This window comes from Drosophila sulfurigaster, chromosome 2L (assembly GCF_023558435.1).
Source record: "Drosophila sulfurigaster albostrigata strain 15112-1811.04 chromosome 2L, ASM2355843v2, whole genome shotgun sequence".
Taxonomy (NCBI): domain Eukaryota; kingdom Metazoa; phylum Arthropoda; class Insecta; order Diptera; family Drosophilidae; genus Drosophila; species Drosophila sulfurigaster.
This window is the reverse complement of record NC_084881.1, coordinates 28121595-28142625: the sequence shown is the minus strand read 5'-3', so window position 1 is coordinate 28142625 and position 21031 is coordinate 28121595. Positions and strand designations below refer to the sequence as shown.

At 35.5% G+C, this 21031-nt stretch overlaps 1 protein-coding gene across 1 annotated transcript in view; it reads right to left on the bottom strand.

Moving 5' to 3' along the window:
• Positions 1 to 21031, bottom strand: part of LOC133842495 (protein nubbin) — a 54457-nt gene that overhangs the window by 26637 nt on the left and 6789 nt on the right. Inside the window, exon 2 of the mRNA XM_062275603.1 lies at positions 17282 to 18357. Within this exon, the coding sequence (XP_062131587.1) occupies positions 17282 to 18269 (988 nt within the window). The 5' untranslated portion in view covers positions 18270 to 18357. The remainder of the gene's footprint in view (positions 1 to 17281; positions 18358 to 21031) is intronic.

Below are 21031 nucleotides of genomic sequence, written 5' to 3'. Positions count from 1 at the left end.
TATTCGGAGCGAATCCTCGTGATATGCAAATTGAAATGAAATTAGAATAAATTCCACTCACATTTTGCCACAGTCTAACGATTTGCTTTAAGAATACAAAGCTCAACTCTGGCTTCTCGGCATAAATATTGCAAATGCGATTGCAGTCGCAGTTGTTCGTCTAGCAAATTCGTATTATTCATAACATTTTGCCCCACATTAGTCATGGTAATTACGGCAATATAATTGCAATAACAATTAGTACAATTATTGCAATTTACGTTTGCTTGTAATTTCAATTTGCAAATGCGCCTCATTATTTTTACACTTTGCATTCACACATCAAGCACAACAAACGAAAAAGATCGATGAAAAAATTCGTAGCTAACTGTAGTTGTTGTATTTCCATTAAACCTTTTGCCTAGCTGCTTCCCTCGATACTCTTTGTGGCAAGTTTGTAATTGCAATTTTTCAATTTCGCTTGTAAACTTGCTGCATTTTTCGCACTCGAGACTCGCAACACGCAACGGGCGAGTCATAAATTTAATGCAGCCCCTCCCCGATGAAGAGGCTCACTTGTTGCACGTTGCACGTTGCAAGTTACTAGTTGCAACCCTACCCACCCGCTGTGCCGCCTTTTGCATATTTACGAATGCAAAGCGCGCGCCCCAATTCGTTGCACTTCATAAATTTTTACTAGGCGCTGCAGCATGCAGCAAGACGCAGTTGCAAATAGCAGCTTGATGCGGCAGCTTTAATTAGCTTTACTGTTTGATGCGTGCAGCTGAAGAAAAGCTGAACAAAAAAAAACAAAACAGCAGAAAAAATGCTTGCTTTCAACTTTGCCGGCAACCGTGTGGCAGCTAAAGATCAAAGTCAAGGATCAAAACGATCGACATCGACTCCGATCCCAAATCCATCGCGTTGTCCATGCTTGTTATGATGATTTCTCAGTTGTCTCTCTCTTTCGCACACACTCACTCGCTGTCTCTTTCTACCTTGAGTTGCCATTCATAATAATGCGAAGCAATCGGCAACAAAAGTTGCACAAATCAAAGCGGCAACAAGACACAAATGTCAAAACGAAAACCCAAAAGCCAAAAAGGCAACAACAACAACTACAATAACAACAACAACAAAAGTGGCTCAACAACTTGGCTGTCAGCCAAGACGATTATTCCTATCCCCCTTTCTTCCCCCTTCTTGGCCCGTTCTTTGCATTCTTTACGTTGCTTCCAGCTTCGCAGCCCATCATCGCATTGTTTTCTGGCCTGGTTTATTTCCAATTCGAGCTCGAGCTCGAGTTGGTTAACAAAGCAAATTGACACTGAAATTGTTGACTTTGATAGAAATGTCACTGCACCCACCGCAGGCAGCTGCCATAATCGTTATCGTTATCGTTATTGTCATCGACACGCCATCAGCAGCAACAGCAACAGTTGAACTTCAATTGCAACTACAACATGCAAATTGTTAACTGGCCTGACATGACCTTCGTTGACTTGTTTTAGCTTTTCATACTTGATCCGGTAGGGTAGAAGTAGATCTGACAATCTGGTATATATCGATATACCAAATATAGCATTCGGTATATTTTAGTATTTTATTGATATATAAATGTAGTACCATATCGATATACTAAATATATCGCTCGGTATGTTTTAGTATTTTATCGATATACCAAATATAGCATTCGGTATATTTTAGTACTTTATTGATATATAAATGTAGTAACATATCGATATACTAAATATAGCCCTCGGTATGTTTTAGTATTTTTTCAGTATATTGATTTAGTATATATTTATATTGTAGTATATTTTTTGAGTGTAGTACTATAATGATATACTAAATATATCCCTCGGCATGTTTTAGTATTTTTTCGGTATATTGATTTAATATATATTTAGATTGTAGTATATTTTCGAGTGTAGTACTATATTGCTATAACAATTATATCCACCGGTATATGTGAGTATTTTTTCGGTATATTGAATTGGTATATTCTTGGTCTGTAGTTTATTTTTTAAGTGTAGTCCTATATTGCTATACCAAATATATCCCTCGGTATATTTTAGTATTTTTTCGGTATATTAATTTGGTATATTTGTAGAATGTGGTTTTATTGAAAATGGGTAACGGGTATCTCACAGTTGAGCACACTTAATTGTTGATTTCTTACATGATTTTTATTATTTTTTACAACAATTGCACTTTTGTATGCCTTTGTTTTGCCTGCTTTGGTTGACATTGCTGTCGCCTTTTATAAAATGTTGCCACTTTTATGGAAATGACTTTATTTCGCATTCGTTTGCATTCCAACTATAAAATAAATATAGATGCAGCTCGTTTGCATACTTGAAAGTCGCTAAACAAGGAACCATTAAGAATTGTTATAGCTTGAATATATAAAATAAGTTGATCCCAAATTTTCTAATAAATATTTTTAGAGAATATCTACAACTTTTGCTTCATTATATTTTAATTTGAGAGAATTTTACATATTCGAATCTGACATTTTAAGTAATTCCTTCTAATTTTCTCTACTTGACATTTGACAATCATTTCAAGCTTAAATTCGATAGCTTTCAGCACTTCCTATAATCAAAATATAATAATATACAACTTTGCAACTTTTTTCGTGTGTAATTTGCGAGTTTCAGCAATTGTTTCTCGTTAATGTAATTGTTATTTATATTTACTATTTTTGTTGTTTGGCTCATATTATAATTACCACACAAAACATTGCGATGCAATAAAAACACAAAAAATAGTTCGATATTAGTAATTAGACGCATTGAAATAGCAGTTAACGAAGCTTTTGGCTGATGAAAAATGGTTGCAAGGAGCAGCAACAACAACGTGAAGAAACAACAACAACAACAGCAAAAGCAGCAAACACGAAATGTACGCAAATAAGCCAAAGGCAAAGGCAAAGCAAAAGTTGTAATTTTTCAATTGAATGCACAGCTCATGCTGTTTGTTGTTTTTGCACGCATATTTGCAGTCAGGGTTACAACAACAACAACAACTGCACAAATAATATAAAAGATATTTACAACAACAACAGCAACAACGAGAGGTAGGAACTTACAGGCGACGGGGGGTAATTAGCATGCAGTGCGATTAACATATAATTAATTGTAGAAAAATGCCAGCAAAAGGTAAAAATTATATTACACACTGTGCGCTCCAACTGCAAATTGCTACAGCAACAACAACAGCCAACAGCAGCAGCAACAACACAAAAATATTTATCAGCATTGGCATCGCATCGCATGCAAAATACATTCTCTGGGTAGTAATATGTAATTTATAATTTGCATAGCCGAAAATTTATTACACTACGAAATGCAGCCAGTATAAAACTTTAGTATAAAACTTATAAATTTTATTAAATATTTGAATAAGAAATATTAAATTTTTTTTAAAATTAGATCATATCTTGTATTGCCTGTGAACATTTGAACATATTTTTTATACATTTTATTTTCAAAGGTCTTAAATCTAATGTAGATATCAAAATGACAATTACTTAAATTGAACATTTCCATCGATATGTTTTAGAGTTCAATTTATGGTAATTATTTAGTATTTACCTTAGCATCATATCTTTTACTTAGTTTCTTAAATTTTATTGAATAATTTTGAAAGTAATTTTTATGATTTTTGAATCAAAGTTTGAGCAGAGTTCCGAGTCATCAGAGTTACTATTAAAATTAACCATCTTTTTAAAAAATTCTACAATTTACTTTTATGTAATATGTTTTAGATTTCAATGATTGTTGGATAAGTTTTTTTAGTATGTTTTATATTTCGAAGATTGTTGGACATGTTTATGAAATGTTTTGTAAGAATTACAAGTTTAATCAGTTAGTTTTATTGGCTTATATGATATGATGTACAATAAGCATGAACTATGTTGCACTCAAGGCATTTTATAGCTTAGTTAATCAAAGCTAGACTAATCCACTTTTAACTCCTTTGAATTTGTTCCTATAATTTACTTTTTAAACATATTTTTTAAAATTTTTAGGTATTATAGAAAATTTGTTATTTCTAATCATCACCATTTAAAACATATTTTTGAAAGTTTTAGTTATTATTAAAAATCTTTTTACCGAAAATGAAAGCTGATTATTTTTATTACCAGACTTACTATTTGAGTATGTTCCATATAATGAAACAATTTATATTTATAATTGAATTATTTACAATATAAATGTATTAAAATCATTTTTGCGTAGCAAAAAGCAAGCAAAATGAATGTGACCCAGTTGTTAGAGTATGGAAAACATCAAACAGGTGCAGTGTGCACTAATTAGTTGCACAACAGACCGAAAAAACAACAAAAGATACGCAAATATTTTGTGCCGCTGACGTCGCATCGCTTTGGATCGCATTGGATCGCAACGTATCGCGTTGCTGCGTTTCATAACTGCAACACGCTGCATGCGGCTGTAATTGAGACTCGACTGTTCAGTCGCTGCTGACGTCGCAGTCGACGTTGCAGTCGCAGTCGCAGCACGCAGCATTACAGTTTGTCTCGAAAGTTCAATTAACGCATTTTCCTAGCAAAAATAACTTGTAATGCTGAGCCGCCGGCGTCGTCGGCGTCGACCACTTAGGCGCTCAAACAGGCCAGAACGTCTGCGAAATAAAACGAAAGACTCAGGCAACGAACTTGCGGCGCAAGACACCAATCGATATGGGAATGGAAGGGGGGGAATTGGCAATTGCAATTGCAATCGGCATCGCTGTGCATAAGTAATGCTTAGCAATGTTGCATATGCAAATTTCGCTATAAATCAGCAGAGAAATCTACAAGTTTGCGGCCTCCCGCTGCGCCATCGAAATGAAGTTCTCAACAGTTGGTCGCTCAATTAGCCTCGGCTAGAATGTGCTGCATGTGCTTGGCTCAGCGGCAAGTTTGTCATTGCCAGGGTTGCAACAACACGTTGCAGCAGTTGGAGGTGGCAATTTATGTGGCAGCTAGGCGCACATTACGTCTGTCGTGTAATTAGCAAATGCTTAATTATAGTGCACATATCGCCTCCTTTTTTTCTTCTCTTGCTGCTCCTTTTTGGCTTCTCTTTGCTCTTTTGGCTTAACTAATTGCACTCGGTACAAAGACGGCAACTTGCAACCAACCAACTTAGCCAACTCAATGACTGAATGTGTGAGTGAGTGAGTGAGTGAGTGAGTGAGTGAATGTGCTTGCCACAGTCTGACACAATTGCCTGTCAATTGTAATTAGTTGTGCTTTTTGAGCATTGCCCACAGTGGAAAGAGGTTTAGCTCTCTGCTCTCTGGTCTCTGTTCTTAGACTGCTTTTACAACAAAGGGCTGGTTAATAGTTTCTTTACGTTCTTTTTTTATTAGCTAGGAATTAAGTTACAGTTAGTGCTCTATATGACAAATTCATTTCTGATGTTCAGCACCAACTGAGGGTGAAAAGATTAAGTAAACGTTAAATTAAAAAATGATTTATTCATTAAAAAATTAAGATAACTTATTCAATTATTGCATTAAAAAATTAAAATGAAAATATTCAGTAATTTGAATTGGAAAAGAATAAATTGGAAAGAATATAAATATTAAATTGAAAAATTATTTATTCTTTAAAAATGAAAATGAAAAGATTCAATAATTTTAATTAGAAAAAATATCAATTAATAATTTTGAAAGTTATTTATTTTTTAAGAAATTACTTATTGAATTATTGATAAAAATATTCTATAATTTGAATTGGAAAAGAGTATTTATTTCATATTCTTATTTTTAAGAAATTAACATAAAAATATTCAATACATTTTGAATTTGATAATTATCTATTCTTTAAAAATAAATTAACTATTTATTGCATTTAAGAATTGAGATGAAACCATTAAAAAAATTAAAATTCGAAATAGAGAATTATGTATCCTTTGAAAATTATTTATTTATTGCACTGCAAAATTTTGTATTGTTGAAACTTATTTATTTATTTTATTGCGATATTATGTATTCATCAAAAATTTTTTATTGATTGTATTGCAAAATTATTTATATGGTAAATTTGAAGATTTTTTTTTCTCTTAGCCTTCAACAGCCACCTAGCGTTGGGTAGTGTTAACTAAGAAGTGAGATTTTAAGGGTTGTTTTTCCGCTAGCAGATCAATCTGCAAAGATCTTTTTTGGCTTTCCAATTAGAAAATGTTAGGATGTAAAAGAGGAGCAAAATATGTAGGGATGAAATGAAAATTCTACGTAGATCTAATTGAGGTTTTCTATTTAGTTGCAGTAATTTAAAGGTAACATAAGAATGATATTTTCTACTTGGAGGGTATGTTCTCAAAACAAAATTACCTAAAACTTTCTTCTGAGAATATGCTATTTCATATTTAAAGTCAATATCGTCGTTAACCTTATCTTTTGTTCTTAGAATATGAACATAGTCGATCATATAATAATAAGGTAGTCTTCTAAATATAATTATTGAAAGGTAAACATATTTATAAACAAATAATTGAAGGGAACAAAAGTGGTTGTATAGAGCACAATACACTTAAAAATCAAAAAGAATGTAAATGACAATTCAATAGTAAATCATTATCTCACTAAATATTATTGCGTATTGCAATTAGTTTCATTAGATATAAATCTAACAGTTAACTCTTTCAATAGGCTGCTCTTTTTACAACAAGTTCAGCCTCATTCATTAATTTTATTATATGTAAAACTAACAGTTATTTTTTTAATAGGCTGCATTTTTTACAACAATTTTATATTGTTGTTTAATGTGGGAGTTGTGTTAAAAGTAAATATTAAAATTTTCCGCTCAGTCTAGTCAAATATAACATTTCAATGCGATAAGAAGCAACTCTTTTGAGAGTTGGCAAAGCAAAAAGAGTTGCCTAACAAGACGGCAGCAGCTTAATGGTTCAAATTGTCTGGCCATTTGTCTGCAATGCCATTCAGGTGCAAAAATCAGTTAATAACTCTTTATGCCGCAGACAACAAACAGCAACAAGAGCAACAACAACATGCAGACACTCATGATTCATCAGGCAGAGCAACAAGAGAAACACGAGAGCGCCATGCGATCTCGTGACAGAAATTGCCGGCAGCAACAGCAACCAGCGGCAACAGCAGCGACATCTAGCGACGGCGGAGTGAACAACAACGACGACGACGTCTTGAATGGAGTGTTAAATAACAATTACAACTTTATGAAGTTATTTGCGTTTATTGTTGTCGTTGTTGTCGTAGTTGTTGTGTTTATTGCATTGAATAAAACTTAAGTGCAGACAGAGTTGAGAGAGATGAAGAGGGAGGGGGAAGGGTAGACCTTCGATTGAAGAGCATCTTTTGGCTAATTAGTGCAAAGCAGAAGAGCAAAGATCGCAGCCAGGCACAAAAAGGGTTTTGCAAAACTAATTTCAGATATGCATCGGTTGTTGTTGCTGGCCACAACACGCCCTCCATTGAGAGGCAGAGGTCGCAGCAGCCACAACAACAGCAACAGCAACAACAGCGAGCCACGTTAATACGCGTCCAGGCTTCTGTTAGGCAGATCGAGTTGAGTTTGAGTCTCGACTCTGAATTAAAACCAATCACAGCAACATGCAAAAGAATCTGCAACAGCAACATGCTGTTGTTGTTGCTGTTGTTGGTGCTACACCGATTTTTCTTTGGCAGCAGCAGCGTAAAAGTTATATACAAAAGTAATATTCGTCATAATCATAATGATAGGCTTTCAAAGCGTAAAGCAACGGCAGCCAAAGTCGAAGCTGAAGCTGAAGTCGAAGCTGAAGCTGAAGCTGAAGCAGCCGCCATGCCAGTTGATTATGATGATGACTCGCGATCGCGCTCGTCCTCTCTCTCTGTACTCTCGTGTACACTCGCTTCTCCCTCTTCCATTCTTGCTTCGCCCAGCAAAAGCAAAGCAATTCAAAGTCGTCAGTCTCAGCGTACGACGTCCGCACGATCCATGCAAATTAAATGAAACGTACGAACGAAACGACGAAGCAAAAAAAAGTTCCCATGACTCGCGAGACTCTCGAGACTCGAGCTGCGCCTCCTCAAGGAAGGAGGCATGCAACACACAGGTCCACCTCTTGTTGCTGTTGCTGTTTTTAGTTGCGCCTCATTTTCCCATTCATGCATTCAATTCGCTCTTGTTGTTGCTGTTGCTGTTGCCCGCGTTCAAGTGTCATAAATCCTTTGGCTTAATAATATGCACCTTGCCACATGACTCTGTGGCTCTTGCTCAGCATTATGTGTTGCATATGGCCACTCTCCACATGCTGTGTGCCACATCTTTGACTCTGCCACATCGTCAATTATATGCTGTCGCTCTTGTTGCAGTTGCTGTTGTTGGTGGCGTTTATGTGGGCCAATTGTGGCACAAATTTATTTACACGTTGTTTAGTTTTGGCCACAAAACTGCGGCTAATAAAACACAAATTGGACACGTCAAATACACAGTTAGACAACCAGTTGCCAACGACTACCGCCTGCTTGCAACATGTGGCAAACTTACGAGTCATAACAGCAAATAGACAAAGTAGCATTTTCACTTTGGATATTTGCATAAGTTTTTAATGAATTTTTTGATAATGAACTTTGCTAGTCTTTTACTTATATAAAAATGAGCATAGAATCAAATTAAAATGTTTCGTTTTGATTATTTTGCAACTCTCTTTTAAAATTAGCCACTTTGTTCAAATATATTCTTAAGAAAACTTCAAATTTGATGATCCACAACTTATAATAGAGAACATATAATTGTTTGTTAGGTTGCTTGCATCATTTTTAAATATTTCTAATTTGATTTTTGAATTCATAAGGAAAAGTAAATCAACTGAAGCGGTTTACTTTGAATTCATTAACAATTTGCTTTTAAAATGTATGTATATATATTGTGACGATTTTATTAAGAGAAATCTGATTTAAACTTGAAAAATTCATGGAACTATTAGTTACAAAAAATTGGCAAAAACAGTAGTTATTTCTATAAAACTTCTTAAATACAATTTGTCATGACTTGTGTTAAGGAAAGTATAATTTTACTTGCTTCATTTTTGTATTAAAAAGTTAAAGCAACTTCTACAAACTTTACTATTCGCTTTTAAAAATGAACTATTAATAAGAGAATTACATTGTATTTTAAGCTTGAAAAAGTCATGGAACTTATAGTTCGGAAAACTTTTTTTTGTACTTAAATACAATTTGTATTTAGCTTTTGTTATGTTTTAGAAATAGCTTTTGTTATGTTTTAGAAATCCATGAGGATTGATTTAGTGATCATCTTTATAATCATTGTTTATTCTTTCTACACAATAGTCTACTTTAGTTATTGTAGTTTAGTTATTTTTAGCGGGTTGAAATGCACTTCGAAGACCATTTGACTAAAGTTGAGCACTTGAAATTAATTCGTTAAAATAATTAATTTTTAATTTCATTAGATTCTGTTCTCCAGCAATTTAAAAGTCAGTTATTGTCTTTACTTTTATGCAATTGTCGAAAAAAGTCTGACGTGCGGTCATAAATAAATGTTAATTAATGCAGTTGCTTTGTAAAGCGCAGGTCTAAGCAGATTTATGCATTTAACATGGTCTTTAGGGTAGGAATAAAGTTCAGTTTCGGGCCACGTAAGTCCGCCCATTTGCTAATGAAATGGTGCAGCTGATGATGCGATGCGATATTAAATGCATTTGTGCAATGTTGATGTTGCTGCTGTCGATGCTGTGGTTGCTGCTGCTGTTGCTGTTGCTGATGGCAATGGCAATGGCAACGCATCGTCACGTTTGGGCAGTTAAATCTGGCAGTGGTTGTTGCTGGGCAATGGTCATTGGTCATGTAGTCGCCATGCCGCATGAAGCATGCCGCATGCCGCATGTTGCAGGTTGCAGTCTCGAGTGTTTACCATAAAAAATGGTAAATCTGTGCTACGTTTTGTTTATACGAATTAAGGATTTACCACAAAAGCCATGGCGCTTATGACTTGTGGTGGTCTTCCTCTCTCTCACCCTCTCTCTCTCTCATTCGTTCTCTCTCTCTCTTCTCGCAATCATTTCCAGGTAACTGCAAACATAACTCATACGCGGCATGGGACGCCTTCAATGTGTTATGTGCCTCAATTTAATATTTTTGTGAGCTTCGCAGACGAGTCGAACCAATTAGCAATAATAAAGTTGAGACGTGATATTTCATTTTAAGAAAATTTGCCTACGTCCCATAAAAATCCAGCACAAAGCACCAAAAGGTCGTCGGCAGTTTCCACAGAAAAGGCAGCTGCTGCGAAATTATATGCATAAATAATAATTTGAAAGAGAAACGTTCTGCAGAGACAACGCGAAATAAGAACTATAAATTTGTTGCGCCTCTCTACGTGAGCAAGGATGCCCAGGATATGTTTTATTATATATTTTGGTTTTTTTTCGGAGACCTCAACCCTATCATTAGCATTTCCGCTTTTTATTATTATGCCATGTATGTGTGTATACAATGCTGCGCCAGATGATCATACTTAATCATAATTTAAGCCACAGCAAAAGAGGGCATTCAAATTGCCCATGTTGTTGCTTGTCATATGTGTATGAAAATTGCAGCGCCATTATCCAAAAACTTGAGCTTTTTCGGGGTTGCTTTCAACAAAGCGGATATGTTGTCTGAAAATTTGCTGAAATTATCAGCATGTATACGCAAAAATTAATTGACTTTTGCGGGAACGAAGCCGAAAGTCAAGTCAAGAAAGGTTTCGCGTAGGCAAATTAGCTGAAGCTGAGCTGGTTTCCTGGGAACACAATTAACTCCGAAAGGCGTTAGAGTCAAAGTTAGAAGAAGGCAGCAGCTTTACAGTTAGCTCGCAAATTGAGTTTCTTCTCATCAAGGATATTTTTGGAGTCCCTCGAAAACACAAAAACAATTTGCCTCTTACCTACAGCAAAAGATTAATGGGAGCGATTCGATTTTGTGTGCGTTTGGTTCAGGGCAAAAATTCAGTGGCGATTGCTTGGACAGTTCTTGGTATTAATTTCGAATTCATAATACACAAGAACATTTCATTTCGGGAGCCGCTTGTGTGTCGGCAAAAGCCCTGTGATGAAAGAAGGGCTCGAAATATTCCTGACAGCATTTAGCTGCGCCCGATTGACCTTCAGCATTTTGTAGACGGCGCCCCCAAGAAGCTAAAGCTATAGAGAATCCTCTCTCTGTCTTCTTCTCTTTCCTCACAGCTTGACCACATGACGCCGTCGTCAACATTTAGGTTCCCCTCTTCTTTCTCAACTCAACTCAACTCTTTCTCGCTTTGCGGTTATAAAATTGTGCCAACATTTTTATTACTTTTCAACACATTGCCAAAAGACTTTTGCCAAGTGTTGGGCGCCAGGTTTATTGACTTTATAGCCTACTGCGTGGCTAATTTTAAAGCCAAATGATTGATCAGTCAGTGCAGGTGATAAGCTGAGCAGTTTTTTGGTTTTTTATTTTCTAGCTTCTAATTGGATGTTTATAGTTAGCTTAAAAAGCATAATCATCAACTGGCCATAAAGCGCTGCAGTCATTAGACTAGCAACTATTACCAGCTCAGTTCAAGTTGCAAATTGCCTCGTTGCAAGAAGTTCACAGAGCAGCCATTAAGCAGGCACTGAGGCAGAGGAGAACTCAACTACTTAAGTTGAGGCTGAGGCTGAGCTTGAAGCCTGACAACTGTCAGAATTTAATGGCGGCTTCAATTTTTATAACCAAAGCACGACTACCGACCGTCAAGTTGCAGCATTCATCAAGTGCACCTCAGAGCAGAACAGACAAGTTCAAGCCAAGATTACGGACAGCCAATCTGAAGGCAACGAAAGCAAATGCAAAACGAGGCAGCAGCAAAATGCAGATTTCAGCGGCACGATATGGCAAAAGAGAGACCGAGAGACCTAGAGAGAAAGAGAGAGCTAGAGAGTGTTGTATGTGTGCAGCATGCAACATGAGTTCCCACAGTCGCCTCTGCGGTTGCGGTTGCTCTTTGGCAACGCCTTCGAAAACTGATGACGTTGTAAGGCAGCCGCTGATGATGCCAACGCCACAGCCACAGCCTCAACTCCCGACTCCAACTCCAGCTCATATGCATGCCAGCGTTTTGCTCATAACCATCAGCATCAGTTTTTTTTTGCTTGCTTGCTTGCTTGCCCCTCGACTCCTTTCTTAGTTGCGTCTGCGCTGCGTCTCGCTTATCTGGCAAAATTTGATCAACGTTTTCGCAATTCGGGAGCTCCGCCCCGAAGGTATTTCCATAAATATTCCTTCCTCTCTGTGGCCCAACGTTTTGCCTTTGCTTTTTACTTTTATTAGTTGCTTTTGCTGTTTGCTGTTGTTATGCTACAAATAAATTAAAATTATGCATGCTTAGGCACAGGGCCTGGGAACTTCTGCCTCATGGGAAACTTGCTTTGCTTTTTTTTTGGCAAATAATTTGCAAACGGGTTTTTTTTATATTTTTATGTGTGGGAGTTTCAGTTAACTGGCCATAAAGTTAAGTACTGTCTAACTACCAAGCGGAGTCAAGTGACAATTAATATTTATAGTGTTTGCTCACGTTTATTGCTTGAGGCAAGTTTGTTTTTAATGTTAATATTTGAAAACAACAAATAAAAAAATCGAGTGTGATCGACTGTGAGAATAAAAGCAAAACAATGCGGTATTATTATAAAAATATACCAAATGAATATACCTCAGAAATACCAAAATATACTGAAATTAATATACCACAAAAATACTAAAATGTATTCTAAAGGCTATATTTGTTATAATAATAGAGTACTACATTCAAAAGATTCATTATTCTTAAAATATGCCAAATGAATATACTAAAATATACCAAAGGCTATATTAGGTATATAGATATGGTACTGTACTACATTCAAAAGATTCATAATTTTTAAAATATACCAAAGGAATATACCAAAAAATACTAAAATATACCAAAGGCTATATTTGGTATATAGATATGGTACTACATTCTAAGTATTCTTTATTCTTGAGATATACTAAATTAATGTATTTTGAAAATACTAAAATATACCAAAGGGTATGCAGTGTGGTATAATTCTATAAATTTACAGTATTAATATACCACAAAAATAATAAAATATGTCCAAGGATATAAGAAGTGGTGGTATTCTTAAAATATACCGAGTTAATAGACCACAAAAATACTAAACTATACCACAGGCTATATTTGGTATATTCACAATATACCACAAGGAACAAAATATACCATATTTTAGAATTAAAATTATGAAAACATTTACCTAGTGCATTTCAAACTAAAAGAATTATTTGTATTTAGTATTTTTAAAGAGTTTATTATAATATTTTATCATATAAATCATTTACTTGAGGATCGCTTTGTAGAATTAGTTTTATTTTGTAGCAGCATTTAAATTACATTCTTTTATTGCTGTAACTGACTATAAAGCTTGAACTAAACGTTCTCTTTAGGTAACTTAACTTGTGCTACTTTTTATGGCTTTACATCTTGCCATTTAGAATAGCTATTCAACAATATCCGTTACACATCACGCAACTGAGAATCGGTTTCAGGTAGCTAAAGAAACCTATCAGTCAGAGCTCAAAGCTTCAGCTTCAGCTTGAGCTCTGATGATGCCAAATTGCTACTGCACTCTCCAGAGACGTGGGGGCTCATCTTCATTTATCATTTTTAATAATAATCAAATCATAAAAGCGACGAAGCAAAAGGCGTCAGCCTCATGTCTGACAGCCAGAGCAAGACAATCAGACAATAGCTTTGAGAATCCAAGACTCCTCAGACTGCAATCAGCGGCAAGCGAGTCACAAAAGAGTGAGAGACCAAGGGGAGAGGAGTAAAGGGGAATCCCAAATCATTTCTGGGTTCGAAGAGTGCGCCAGAGTTATTAAAAAAGAATTTGCATAAGCAACGAAAGAGACAGAGAGAGAAAGAGAGCACGGCACGAGTTCTCGACTCAAACGTCAAGGATTAAGCAATAAATAATACAGTCAGGGAATGGATAGGGCAACGGGGGGAGAGCAGTAATATTCTATGAAATTATATTCAAATTAGTTTGAAGTTTGCCGTCAGTGTGAGGCCTATACAAATGGCATAATTATGGTATAGAGCCAAGGCACAAAGCAGCACTCGAGCACTTGAAATTATGCTAAATGCCAATGGAAGAGGTGTGTGTAACACAACTGAAGCTGCGGCTGCTGCTGTTGTTGCTGTTGTTGCCACACAATGTTGCCTGGGTGCAGTGGCAGCCACAGAGGCGCTCATCAATTATCCACGTGCTTACAGCGCTAGCAATTTGTTAGATGTCTGCGTTAGAGAGCCGATCTATAGAGCAAGGGGCACTGTGGAAGAGGTGAGGAGGCAACTTTTGACACCTTTTGCATGAGGCTGGGCCGAAGCCAACACCTTTTGACGTGATTATAACAGTTTTACGGTTAGTTATTAATGATTCGCCTTTTCAATTCGGGTAGTTACAAAGCGGTTTCTTCAGCTCTCCAACTCCAGCTGCATAATTAGCAAAAGGCCTTCAATACAATTCATATCTCTTTTATCTGTTTCAATTTTGTAATTAACAAACGGCTGATTGATACGGAGAAAGTACAAAAAATTGCGAGCAAATATTTTAATATTGCAAATTTATTACTTTAGATTGAAAAGTAGATCGCAAACTTGATTCAAAATGTTTTTGATTTTAAAACAGAGAAGTTGAAATAAGATTTTTAGGTTAAAGAAATCTTAAATGTAGATTTTTATGCTAAATTTGCGTTTTAAGATTAAACACATCATATTTTTAGATCAAAATTTTGCTTCAAGAATGTTTTTTATTCTAAATTGAAGAAGCTTGCAAATCTCCATTTAAGATCTCTCTCTCTCTCTCTCTTAAAAAGAAAACAAAAAGTTTTGTTACTGTTTCTTAAATAGTTGGAGTTCCATTCCTTACAAATTTGAATCTTATTTCTGGAGTTGTTGTTGTTAGCTCAGTAAGCAGAGTTGCCTTCTTAGTTCAATTTTAAAATTTTCATATTTAAGATTGAGCAATTTAGATTTTTTGTAGAATTTTGATCTTGGTTTAAAAATAAACCTGCTTGGTTCAAGATTTTATTCTTGATCTTAGCACTTTTTTCTGTTCTGTGTAGAAAATATTTAAAAAGGAAATATGGAAAAGAATATTCAATTAATATTTTTAGTTCTAATTTCTTGAAAAATTCTTATTAAAATGTTTTCTTTTCTTGGCTTCGTTTTGCATACTAAATAAAGCTATTAAGATTCTGCGCTTTATTAAGAAATTATTTTATTCGAAGCTGCCTCAAGAACTTTTCGTGCCAGCGCAGCGAAGATTTCATTTGATTTCGTGAATAAGAGCTGAATAAATTTTAATTGATTGAATGCTCATAAAATGACACGAATTGCAAATGCGCGGCCTTAAGGCTAACGAATAAATCTACATAATAACGCGATGCGATGCGATCCGATTGTTATCGCTCTATATATAGAGAGAAGCAGCAAAAAATATATAAGACAACGAGCAAAAGTATAACATGCGATATTTATTTAAATGATATCATTTCCTGAGCTGGTTTCCGAAACACCTCGCGGCATGTTGTGCTATGTAAATTTAAGTCTTAATATTTTTGTGTGTCTGTGTGTGTGTGTGTGTGTGTCTGTATGTGTGTGTGTGTCCGTCAACAATCAAGTCATTTATCAGACCAACAAATATTCAAAATGTGGCCATAGAATGCTCACATTATGCATGACGGACGGTTTCATGCCATGTCAGGTCAGGCCTCCGATAGCCCGAAAACCAACAAATATTGCGTGCAGACATAAGTAATAATTTTGTGAGTAGAGGGAGTGAGAAGTGTAAGAAGAAGAAGAAGAAGCAGCAGCAGTAAATCGGAGGAAACAGAAGTCGAGCAGACGATTGGTTGATGAGCGAGCGTTGGCGGCCACAGAAATCATGAATGATAATAATGATGTTCCAGACGGAAGTGCAGCAACTTGACTGAGGCAGCAAACATGAGCAACAACAACATCGTATCTGCTGATGAGGCTAATGATAAGTATGAAAATGAGTTCAACTCGCAGATGACACGACACAGTCCGAATCAGTTCGAGACAGTTTGAGAGGTTAAGGGGCGCGAGAAGAGTAAAAGCATTATAGTATTATATAGCAGTAGCTGGTAGTTTTATTTATGAATGAACCGAATAATAAATCAAAGAGACACACACACACTTACACACTTTGTCCGGGGGCAGCTCAAAACAGGAGCGTGACCAGACAGGAAATGGAAATGAGCTTGCAATATTCCAAAAATAAAATAAAAGCCAAGGTTGTATCCGCGAGTTTTGAGGTTTTAATAAAGAGAATTGTAAATAAATGAAAGATACCAAAGAAAGGTAAATAAAAGAGCATGAAAATAGAGTAAACCAAGAATAATAAGCGAAGGAAGGAGAAATTAGATTGAGCCAAAATAATAAAGGTATTAAGTTAGAAAATAGATTTAGATTAAATGTTAAATTTGTTACAGAAAATGTTAAATATAGCAAAGCAAGAGCAATAAGCGTAATGGCAGAAGAAATTTGAATTGTGGATGGGACAAAATAAAAAAGATATCAAGTTGGAAAATAGATTTAAAGTAAATGTTTAATTAGAACCCGGAATATTTAAGCAAAAATTAAGAAATTTATAAATAATTTACATTTTTAAAAAGGAGAATAATATAAAGGAAATGTGAAATAAGAGAGAAAAAGGGTAATTCACAATTGGGAGAAAGACAGTATAATAATAATATTACCGGAAAGTTTATTATAACCGTTGATAATAAAGTGCTAGATAGGAAAATAAGCCAAATTGAAATGTTTGATGTTTTCAAGATAGTTTTCAGAAGTAAGGATACAATTTCCTAATTAAATAATCTAAGATAAAAACAAAAACAGGTTTCAATCAACGCTTATCCTAAAAGAAAGTTCAAAACATCAAAAAAATTTAGGAAATGTAGAAAAAAAACTTGTGGAAAATCCATCTCTTACTTTCCTTAACATAAATTTTATACTAATTAGAACTAGAAAGGAAATATGAATTTAATATTCTGTTCCATATTTCCTTTCTAGTTCCAATCAAAAAATATTAGGTAATATGAACAACAAATGGAAAAAAGGATCTTCTACTTTCATTTACATAAATCACTTATGATTTGTATCATTTCACACAAACTTGTTAATCACCCCTCTTAAAAATCAAAATATGAACAAGTAAAAAAGAAACTTCAAACTTACCGCCAGCACTTTGCATGTTGTTGTCATCATCATTGGCATCGCTTGTGGCTAGCGCCGGCGATGTTGCTGCTGACATTGCTGCTCTTGCCGTTGCTGTTGTTGGCGATGTTGCTGCTGCTGCTGCTGCAGTTGTTGCTGTTGCGGTTGCTGTCGCCTGGGGCGCAGCATCATTTTGTTGTAATGCGACTAATGAGGCGGCAAAATTGACGTGTTGCTGCGGCGTGAAACTGAACACAGATGCATCATCCTCAGCGCTTTCGCGTGTTGCTGTCGTCGTTTTCGCTGTTGCTGTTGTTGTTGCTGTTGTAATTGTTGTTGGCGATGGGGATGGCGATGGGACGGGCGATTGAGTTGTTGGCTCGCTTTTAATTGTTGCCAATGTGGATGTTGCTGGCGGCTGGCAACGTTGTTGTTGCTGTTGTTGCTGCCAATACTCGGCGGTGATCAAATGTTGCAGACTGTGTGTAGGCAAATGTTGGCCAAACAAATTGCTCAGATGTTGCAGTGGCGAACTGTTGGCCACATGTTGCTGCAACAGCTGTTGCTGCAAAAGCAATTGCTGCTGCTGCTGCAGTTGATGTTGCTGCTGTTGTTGTTGTTGCTGTTGCTGCTGCAGCTGCTGTTGTTGCTGAAGTTGCTGCTGCTGTTGCTGATGCAGATGATGATGATGGTGGTGATGATGATGATAGAGCAGTGTGGCTGCTGCAGCGTTGTCTGTGGCATCGCTATTGATTTTGTATTTGCTTGTTGTTGTTGGCGTTGACATTGTTAGTGCTTCCGCTTTGACCAGCTGCTGTCGACGACGATGGCTGCTGCTGCCGCTGCTGTTGCTGCCGCTGCTACTGTTGCTGCTGCTGCTGTTGCTTTGATTTGTGTTGCAAGCGTTTTTGTATTCAAGTAACATGCCGTTGATGCTGGCCCTAGCCCTGGCAACCTGCTGTCGATGCTGTTGCTGTTGCTGATAGTAGTTTGCTAGCAACAATGGCATAATCAATGTTTACAGCTAAACGTGACAGCAGCAGCATACAGCACAAACACAAACACACACACACATAGATAGCAACCACAGCAGCTACCTGAAAATTCCAAAAAATATGTCGATTAATTAGCATTAATTTATAGTTCAACAACAATAATTATAAATGCAAAGTCCTCAAAGTCACCTTTCCATAACCTCTAATCATATTTGCAGCTTTGCTAAACATTTTAGAACTGACTGAACGACTATTAAATACTCTATACTTTGACATAACTTTCATATAAGTATTTTAAACGTTATTCTAATACTTTTTCATTTATTTTACGCACTCTCTCAACTACTTACTTCAATTACAGGGTATTTAAATACCGAAAAACTGCAATTTATGCACACTCATCACAATGTTTTGATGGACATGTGAAGCTGAGACTGAAGCTGGCCATTGGGCAAGAGCTTCAGTTAATCATCTCAGTCGACTTTTTGTCATTTTAATTAGTTCAATTTCAGTGCGTGTGTCTTTCCGCCTATAAGTCGCACACACATATTTTATATTTTCACCTGGACAATGACAACAAACGGTAACAACACCAACAGCAACAACATCGACAACCACAACAACGACAACGACATCGGCATGACTTGTCAGTAAATTATAATCAGAAAATGCCTAATCATTGCTACTTTTGTTTAGCTTATCGGAGCAATTGAAGGGGTGGCGGTGGCGGTGCTGTGGTGGGTTGTGGGGATTTTTTTTGGGACTGTCGAGAAACTATTTAAAAGGTAGCTGTGAAGCAAGGCAATTGAACTGAATATACATAATCGTTAGACTACCTAAAAAGAAAAGCAATAACAACTACACGAATAGCATACATATTCTTTTTAAAATACACTGACAGAAATTAAAGGTTAAATATTTTATATTTTAGTCAAAGTTGTAGCGATGAAACTGAAAACTCTTTAACAGAGGATTTCGTTTAATAGCTAATATCTTCGTAGTGCTATTTCATCATAAATTTAGCCAACAACTTTAAGCAATATATAATAAGTAGAAATATCTTCAAGGTGTTTATTTCACTATAGATTTTGGAAACAGCTTTAAAGAAGATATTCAACTAAAGAATTACAAACATTTTTAAAAGATCTTTACTTCAAATAATCTATTCAAATTCCCTTCAAAAGTAATCAAAGTTCTTCTAAAAAAATACTTTCGAAAAAGACTTCAAATAAATAAAATTCGTAAGAAAAATAACTCTTTAAATACTCTTTTAAAGTCAAGTTATTAATGATTAGTTCCAAATTTAATATTTATGACTACAGAATTAATTAATTAAGTACGAAAAGTAAAACATAATAATAAAACTTTATGAAGGCGACTTCTGAATAAGATTTACATAGCTTCCCTTGCCAAAGTTACCTCGAAATTTCTCTGAGTGTACCAATTGATATGGCAACTACATCTACAAACGACGCGTCGTCTTCGTCGCATTAAATTCCTCGGCTCGACACTAGCCACAAAGTCGGCACATACTCGTAGAGGAGCATTATAATTACAAGTCATCTACCTGATGTTTTTGACCATTTAAGCTACAAAACACGAACAAAAAGCCGGCATACAGTAGCCAAGACAGTGCAAGAGCAGAAGCGAGAGAGCAAGAGTGAGAAACACAGAGAGAAACAGAGAGAGCTAGAGAAGAGGAATGGGGAGACGTCAGCCGCCAGACGGTAATCATATAAAAATAAATAATAATCACACAATAAATACACAACACAGCCAGAGAATGGCCTAGAAGAGATAGCAACAAATTTCCATTCTTGTATCGACATTAGGCCGAATAATTGTTAATACCATTTAAATGTGCGTAAAACGCAGCTCCAAGTCATGTTCTATTATTGCTTCTCCCAGTTTCGATACGAAAGCGAGGCGGCAGGAAGGAAGAGAGAAGTACCTAGAGATCATAGTAGTTCTCTCTGTTAGCGGAAATGTTGTGAAATGACAAGGCCCATTTCTCTTTTTTTGAGATGGAACAATTTATTTTGTTTCTTTTGCTACTCCCATATGTATCTCCAACTTAACTAGTTTAACTTTTGTAAGCGCCTTATGAGACTTGGAAATTTCATTCAATGCTAGCTAAAGAAAAAATGGGAACGAACTGTTGACGATTTACAGTTTTAAGCAGCGGAAATATTTGGACAAATAATTAATGAACCCCAAAAATTTCGAAAATATAGTCTGACTATGATTCAGCTCTTTGCATGCTTATGAATGAATACTTCGAATAAATCTCTAATTATAATGATGAAATTCTATCAACTGATTTCACATAGAAAAATCATTCTAAAAATTAAGATTCTTTTTCATGAAGTGTGTCAACTTATTATAAGACTACAGCTTTAACTAATTTTAAATATACATTTATCAATTTTTTGAATAATTCAAACAACAGTATTCATTTCGTAAACCTAAAGAAAAATTCTTTGTATACAAGTTTTAAAAATAATGTTCAAAATTCTGGCAACAAATTCCTTATAGAAAATTGACACAAAACATTTAGAATATTTTTCATAAAGTATGTCAAGTTGAATTGTTACATTTAAACTATATAAATATTGTAATTTCAATCACTTAAGAGTATAAATTTCATTAGCCTAAACATAAATTCTTTAGCCACAAACTTTAATTATTATTCTGAATATTCAGACAACAAATTCCTTATATAAAAATTACTCAAAAAAATAAGAATCTTTTTCAAAAAGTATGTTTAGTTGAATGG